This window comes from Haliaeetus leucocephalus, unplaced genomic scaffold (genome assembly GCF_000737465.1).
Source record: "Haliaeetus leucocephalus isolate CR32 unplaced genomic scaffold, Haliaeetus_leucocephalus-4.0 Scaffold219, whole genome shotgun sequence".
Taxonomy (NCBI): domain Eukaryota; kingdom Metazoa; phylum Chordata; class Aves; order Accipitriformes; family Accipitridae; genus Haliaeetus; species Haliaeetus leucocephalus.
The window spans coordinates 337,168-344,254 of record NW_010972655.1 but is presented as its reverse complement, the minus strand read 5'-3'; the positions used below and the strand labels follow the sequence as shown (position 1 = coordinate 344,254).

The 7,087-nt window shown below is 65.3% G+C and overlaps 3 protein-coding genes across 3 annotated transcripts in view; 1 reads left to right on the top strand and 2 right to left on the bottom strand.

Annotated features, from left to right (window-relative positions):
• The window catches only part of SDHC (succinate dehydrogenase complex, subunit C, integral membrane protein, 15kDa), an 11,701-nt gene extending 11,531 nt beyond the window's left edge, over positions 1-170 (bottom strand). Inside the window, exon 1 of the mRNA XM_010566886.1 lies at positions 104-170. Within this exon, the coding sequence (XP_010565188.1) occupies positions 104-123 (20 nt within the window). The 5' untranslated portion in view covers positions 124-170. The remainder of the gene's footprint in view (positions 1-103) is intronic.
• A 1,325-nt stretch (positions 171-1,495) lies between these two features.
• On the top strand, positions 1,496-3,246 carry MPZ (myelin protein zero). The gene is made up of 6 exons (XM_010566885.1): positions 1,496-1,559; positions 2,127-2,293; positions 2,387-2,600; positions 2,682-2,817; positions 2,932-2,992; positions 3,142-3,246. The coding sequence occupies exons 1-6, from the start codon at positions 1,496-1,498 to the stop codon at positions 3,244-3,246; spliced, it is 747 nt and encodes a 248-aa protein (XP_010565187.1).
• Positions 3,247-6,235: 2,989 nt separating this feature from the next.
• Positions 6,236-7,033, bottom strand: PCP4L1 (Purkinje cell protein 4 like 1). Its single transcript, XM_010566934.1, has 3 exons — positions 7,025-7,033; positions 6,727-6,781; positions 6,236-6,375 (listed from the first exon to the last, which is right to left on the bottom strand). The coding sequence occupies exons 1-3, from the start codon at positions 7,031-7,033 to the stop codon at positions 6,236-6,238; spliced, it is 204 nt and encodes a 67-aa protein (XP_010565236.1).
• Positions 7,034-7,087: the final 54 nt, after the last annotated feature.

Below are 7,087 nucleotides of genomic sequence, written 5' to 3'. Positions count from 1 at the left end.
GGGACGGGACAACCGGCCGGCCCGTCCGTCCACGGCGCCGCGCAGCCGCTCCCGGGGCCGCGGGTCCCGCCACGGCGCCCGGCCCGGCCCTCCCGGGAATCACCTCAACGCCAGCGCCGCCATCTTGGAGCGCCACACACACCGGAAGCGGCCGTGACGCACTTCCGCCCCCACCGCCCGGGGCAGCCCGTTCCTCCCGGGGCTGCGCAATACCCCCGGGCTGCCCGCCACCCCTGCCCGTTAACCCCCGCCTCGTTACCCCTAGAGCTGCCTGTTACCACCAGAGCTGCCCCTTCCCTCCCCAGGCTGCCTGTTACACCCACCGGGGCTGCCCGTTACCCCGCAGAGCTGTCTGTCACCCCCCGCCCCCTTACCCCCAGAGTTGCCGGTTACCTCCCAGGGCTACGCGATACCCCCGGGGCTGCCCGTTACCCCCTCTTGTTAGCCCCAGAGCTGCCCGTTAACCTCCCCAGGACTGCCCGTTACTCCCCCATGTCTCCCCCCGAGCTACTGGGGAGCAGGACGGGGGCTCCCCAGTTCCCCGGCCCGCCAGGACCCTCCTGCCTGCAGCTGCAGCCTATGGAGGACGTTGAGGCAGGAAAATCTCGCAGCTCCCGGGCGAGTGCCATCCCCGTCCCCATCCCTGTTGCCTGCCCTCCCCCAGCCACCAGCTCTCTGGGGAACTCAAAAACCTTCTGAGGCAAACCCCACTTTGGAGCTTTTCACCCCAAAACACCACTTGCTCCTCGGCCTATGGCAAAGCAGCTGGAAAGCCCTTGTGCAAATTCCTGGCCTGGGCTCTGCACAGGGTGGTGGGACTTTGGTGGCTCCCCACTTTGCACCCCACGGGGATGGATGTGCCCTTGTCCATCACCACCCTCTCAAAGCTGTGTTTTCACCCCAAAATGAAGCTGGAGCAGAGGCTGCCGGGAGCACACTTGGCCGGAGCTGGCAGTGCCAGCCAGGGAGCCCCACACAGTGGGGCAGGAGCAGGGACCGCACCGGAGGGTGCCAGCAGCCAGCCGGTGGCTGCAGGACAGGAGGGGACATACCAGTGGCCTGTGATGTGGTTGGCGTGAGACCCCAAGCCCCGCCAGATGGGTCCATCCCTGGGACTAACCGGGGATCGTGGCCATACGCTGGTGCCCTCCGGCTCCGGCCACATTCCTGCTGAACCGCCTCCGCTGCGGGCGGGAATGCGGCTGGACAAAGGGTGCTGTGTGCTCAGCCCCCCCCGCCGCATGCTTCCCCCTCCTCACCCATTGCCAAACTAAATGCCCCCTTTCAGCCCGGGGCACCCAGCACCCCCTGGCCCCCACCGCCCTGGCTGCCTGGCGCCCATTGGCCCGAGGCCGGGGCGCCGCCGGCATCATACGGTGCTGCTTGCTCTTAAACCTCGGCCCCCGTCCCGCCGGCACCCTTCGGCACACCACCGGGCCTCGCGCACTGCTAGCCCTCCATGCGGCTCGGAGCCAGCCGGTGACAGGCAGCCACCATGTCACAGGGTGCTGGGGGCAGCAGCAGCCTCCTCCTCCTCGCCGGGCTCCTCTTGGCGCTGGGTAAGCTGGGGATGGGGATGGAGAACCGGGGATGCTGGTCCCAAAATCCTGATCCCAGATGCTGGGGGGTATCGGGGGGCTCCAGACCCCTGGGAGGTGGCCATGGGGCTGGCGGCCACCCACACATCTGCTTTTGGGACCAATCACTGGTAGTGGCAATGCTCGGGGACTGTATCGGCTGCCATGCTCCGGTCCCCATCACAGGGCTGCAAGGGGAGTCCCAGAACCAGCCACCTCCCTGGGGACAGGCAAGGGGTGCTGGGTGCCAGACCCAGCCCTGCTGGCATCCCCGGGTATCAGCCAGTGCCAGGACATGGTCCCCTTTGAGCCAGCCACGGGGACGCCAGGGTGGAGGCTCCCCGCAAAGTCACCCGTGGTGGCACAAAGAGCCGCTGTCCCTCACCAGCCCTTCTGCTTTCTCTGAGGCCAACAAAAGCCCTTTGGCGGCAGCACGGGGCTGGGCACGGGGCCAGCGTGGGGGCGCAGACCAGCCAGCAGCCCTGGTGATACATACCTTCCCTGTGCTGGGGTCCCCTGTGGGGCTGACGGGTTTGTGCCCCCTGGCAGGGCCATCCCCGACATCGTCCATCCACGTGTACACGCAGCGGGAGGTGTACGGCACCGTCGGCTCCCACGTCACCCTCTCCTGCAGCTTCTGGTCCAGCGAGTGGATCTCCGAGGACATCTCCATCACCTGGCACTTCCAAGCTGAGGGGTCTCGCGACAGCACCTCTGTAAGCACCTGCTCCGCTTTGGGGCTGGGGGTGGTCCTGCTGTGCTTGGAGCCACCGTGACCCCAATGTCCATGTGTCTGTCCCCATCGCTAGATATTCCACTATGCCAAGGGACAGCCCTACATCGATGACGTGGGCAGCTTCAAGGAACGGATGGAGTGGGTGGGCAACCCCCACCGCAAGGACGGCTCCATCGTCATCCACAATCTGGACTACACCGACAATGGCACCTTCACCTGCGATGTCAAGAACCCCCCTGACATTGTGGGCAAGTCCTCCCAGGTCACACTCTACGTCTTTGAGAAAGGTACGGCACCGGCAGTCCCCTCCCCACCTCAGTTTCCCTGCTCCAGCTGGGGTGGCTGATGGGGCACTGGTGTCCCTACAGTGCCCACCCGCTACGGCGTCGTGCTGGGCTCCATCATCGGCGGGGCTCTGCTGCTGGTGGCCGTGGTGGTGGCCCTTGTCTATCTCATCCGCTACTGCTGGCTGCGGCGGCAGGCAGCCCTGCAGCGACGGCTAAGGTGAGCGCCACTGCCCAACTGGGGCAAAACCACCCCAAAATGGGGCTGCCAGCAGGACTGGGGGGAGAGTTGGCCTTTCTGAGCCACCTTTTTGCCTTTCCAACCCAATTTCAGTGCCATGGAGAAGGGGAAGCTGCAGCGATCGGCCAAGGACACATCCAAGCGCAGCCGGCAGGTGAGCACCGAGGGGTTGTGTGGGCAAAATGGCCCAGCCAGGGTGGGGGTGATTCCCTCTCCTACCTTTTGGTGTGGGAGGAGAGGCTGCGGGGCGAAGTCCCCAGAGCAGGGGGGTACCACGGTGCTGACACTGCCCTGTCCCCGCAGGCACCCGTGCTCTACGCCATGCTGGACCACAGCCGCGGCACCAAGGCGGTGAGCGAGAAGAAAGCCAAGGGAGCCCCGGGAGATGCCCGCAAGGATAAGAAATAGCGGTTAGCAGGCAGGGAAGGTACCGTGGGGGCAGGCGCCGGGGCCCCCCCGCCCCCCAAAGTCGTCATGACCATCGAGATGGAGCTGCGGGGGGAGGCCGCCGAGGCAACCCATCCCCCGGCCACCGTCCGCTCCCCCAGCAAGGGCAGCCTCAAGAGTGCCCTGATGAACATCATCAAGCCAAACTCTGGGACCTGACACCCAGCCGCTGGTGGAGGGGGGGTGCCAGGATGCGGCCCCCCCGACTCCGGGAAGCGGCCGCCCCGTGGCACGGGACCCGGCGAGGAGTGGGGTGTGGTCCTCGCCCCTGGTCCCCCAGCCTCGGGGATGCTCCAGCGTCCCCACACCCTGTCCTGAAGCCCCTTGGTTGGTACCTTCCTCTGCGCAACCGCTGCCCTGCCCAGCCCCGGGCACTGATGTAATTTTTCTATTTGAAGATGCAACCACTGAATTTTGGGTCTGTCCCCCCCGGGCTGTCTCGGTCCCCCCCTCCCCAGGGACCTGCGGGGTCCCTGCGGGACCGTGCCGCCCCCATCCCTCCCCGTCACCCCCCCCCCCAAACCAGTCTCTGGGAGGGTTTCTCTGGCCCCATTGTTGCTCCTTTTCTAGCCGTTTTCTCGTCTCTCCCTGCAACTGAGCTCAAATGACGTTGCGGGGTGGCCCCCGCCCCATCCCCTCCGTCCTGCTCCCATCCCCCTTTAACCCTCCTGCCCTGTAACCCCCGGCCCCCCTGCATCGGCCGGAGCCTCATGGAGGAGGAGAGGCTGCGGCCAGGCTGGAGGAGCTGCCGCTGCCCATCACCCCAGAGCCAGGCGCCGCTCCCCAACATGTTTTTCTATGCCCTGTCCATGTCCCCCCATCCCCACGGCGCCATTAATAAAACTCACATCTCCAGGAGCCCGGTGTCTGCCCCAGCTCATCATCGTTCCCTGCTCGAAGTGGGGGTGTTTGGGGGAGGGAGGGGGGGCAGAGTGTGGCTGAGCACTTGTAAACTCATTGCATGGAGGCCCACCAGCTCCCACAGGGAGAGGGGCATCCCTGCCACCGTGCCAGTTTCCCCAGGGGTGAGGTCATGTTTTGAGGGCATCCTCACGGCACCCTAGGGACCCCCCTCAGGTGGTGGGGGCTGTCCCTGAGGCCACCCATTATGGCTGCACCCCACCCTAGGGCCACCTTCTGCCTCATCCCCATCAGCTGCTAATTAAAGCTCACTCCAATTAACACAAGAGGCCAAGTCTCAGGTCCTGCCCTGGGTGCACAGCCCCGGGCACGGCCATGGGGTGGACAGGGATCTCCCTCCATGGCCATTGCTCACCCAGCAGTGACCGTCACCATCTTGGCAGCGGGGCTCAGGGAGGGACCACGGCCCGGGCATGGGGCAGGTAGTTGGGGCGCTGGGCTGACTCTGCGCTGGAGTGGAGCAGGAGCACTCCCACGCCAGGTCTTGGTGCCAGCTCACAGCCCCATCCTGCCACTGTACCATCTGACTCTGCATGGGAGCAGGCCGGGAGCGCTTGCTCCCACACCGACACAGCAGAGGCTGGGAGGGAGGGGGCCCTGCACTGCCCCCACAGCTCTGCCACCAGGGCTATAATTGTCTTTTCCCTAATAAGTCTGCACAGCGAGTGGGGGCCGAGCCCGACCCCGGTGCCCCTGGGGTGTCCCCTGGGCCCTGCCTTTCCCTTGGCCACTGACACTGTTTTTCTTTCCAGGGAGCTATTTCTGCAAACGCGCTGTGGCTCTGCACCGGGTCCCGGTGTCCCCACTCACCCCACAGCATTGGGCACCGCAGAGACCGGCCCTGCATCCAAGCGTGCAGAAATCCCCATGCAAATCCCCCAAATAGCTTTATTTCAATCACCCCAAAGCACTTTTTTCTCATCACCAGCAGGTACCTCCTGCAGCTGCTCTTGGCAGTGCCATCACAGGAGCTGGGGCTGGGAACCGCTGCCGAAACCAGCCCTGAGTAAAACTTCAATGCCTGGAGGGACACGGCACTACAAGGCCTTCATCCCCCAAGGAAGAGGAGCAAGTGGCAGCATCTTTCATCGCTGCTGCAAAGAGCGGTGTGATGGGAAACGAGGCCACGGCTCCAGGGGCTGAGACCCAGCAGATGATAAATTAAGTGGAATTTCATGGGAAAAACCTCAAATCAGAGGGTGACAGGAGATCCCAGGGTGATGAAGCCATCCCCAAAGCACCAGCTGAGGAGCCCCATCCCAGTGGGGGAACACTCCATCCACATCCCGTGACCACCCCTGCCCACACCCCCCCCCCAGCAGGGACAGCCCCAGGGATCCGCAGGGCTGCTTTTAACAGGGGTCTCCACCCGCTCCCCTGGAGAAGGGGGACCTAGGGGCCCTGCCCAGTGGGGGACCATCCCCACACTGCCTCCCACAGACCACATGCCAGACTGGCTCCTCTTCCTGGTGGTTTATTCTTTACACATGCTAAAAGCCCCCCCCAGGGGAGGGGACGGTGACAATGACAAGAGCATGGATAGGGGGGCAATGCAAGGATGGGGAGCACTCTGTGCCAGGGGAGCCCTGTTTTCCCGTGGTGGGCTGCAGCCTGCAATGAGACCTGTCCTCCCCACAGTGTCCCACCTCCTGGGACGGGACAGGGGCTTCCCTTGCTCAGGGGACACCAGTACCCCCCACGTTTCCCCAGCAGCCAGCATCATTGCCACAGACAGGGAAATGGAGGCTGGCCCAGGGAAAAGGGCATTTCCATGCCACCCCCTCACACAAGGGCCACCTCCACTCCAGGGAACATAGAACTCAGCAATGTCCCCCTCACATTGGCCCCCCAGCTTCACCCAGGGTCCTGTCTCAGGGGTGGGCAAGGGGTAGGGAAGGGCCAAGCCCTCCCCAACCCCGCTCACAGAGGATGGGGCAGCCCCAGCATGGCGGAGGTCAGGATGGGACTGTGCCCATGTGCGAGAACAGGGCACCGCCACCAGCTAGGGGTCCTGGGACCCCAGAACCACTCAGGGCCCCGACTCCTTCTTCCGCTTCTGGAAGCGGCGGAATTTGTCCTGGATGGCAAGCGCGGCTTTCTCCGTCTCAGGTGCGCTCAGGTCAATGTCGATCTCTTCCTCCTCCACCTTCTTGGGGTCACCGGCTTTGGCTGAGGGGGGCGACAGGACAGGGGCTGCCCTCGTTACAGCCTGGCACCCCCAGGCTCACCCCAGCGCTCAGTGAGCACCCCGGGCCCCCCCCCCCACCAGCAGCAGGGTACACCCAGGGGGGCATCCCCCCCCACCCAGGGGAAGGACAGAGCAGGTCCCCAAATCTATCCAGGTGTCACCTCCCCCCCCCATGGTGGGGACACAGATCCTGGAGGCTCTAGGGACAGGAGCGGCCAGCAGGGTCCCAGGCACCAGAGCAGAGCAGGAGTCCCAGGAGGGCATGGGACAGAGGCGACACCAGTGACGGGGCACCCCACAGGATGCACCCCACCGGTACCGGGGGTCCTCACCTTCCTCCTGCCCGTCGGGGGCCTCTGCCACGGAGGGGGACTCATGGGGGCTGCGCTGCAGAAAGAAAAGGGGTGCCCGGGGGTGACACGGGGCCCCCAGCAGCAAACCCGCATCGGGGAGGGGGGGGGACAGGCTCTGCTTTGTCGGGGACCCCCCACAGCCACCGGGGTCCCTCCCACGTCCAGCAACCCCCCCGCCCCCAGCCTCGCTATTCCCTTGGCTGATTCTCCCCCGGCCCGTTGCTAAAAATAAAAGGAAAACCCCGTTGCTGTGTGCTGCCCGGCACCGGGCCCTCACCTCGCTCATGGCCGTCCCGCTGCCGCCGCCGCTCCCGGTGTGCGGCGCCCCGCGCTCCGCCAC

Coding starts and splice junctions, on each gene's coding strand:
- MPZ (XM_010566885.1), top strand. CDS start 1,496: ATGTCACAGGGTGCTGGGGGCAGCAGCAGCCTCCTCCTCCTCGCCGGG. Junction 2,294..2,386: donor GGTCTCGCGACAGCACCTCT/GTAAGCACCTGC, acceptor CCCCATCGCTAG/ATATTCCACTATGCCAAGGG. Junction 2,993..3,141: donor CATCCAAGCGCAGCCGGCAG/GTGAGCACCGAG, acceptor CTGTCCCCGCAG/GCACCCGTGCTCTACGCCAT.
- PCP4L1 (XM_010566934.1), bottom strand. Junction 6,376..6,726: donor CCCCGACGGGCAGGAGGAAG/GTGAGGACCCCC, acceptor CGCCCCCCTCAG/CCAAAGCCGGTGACCCCAAG.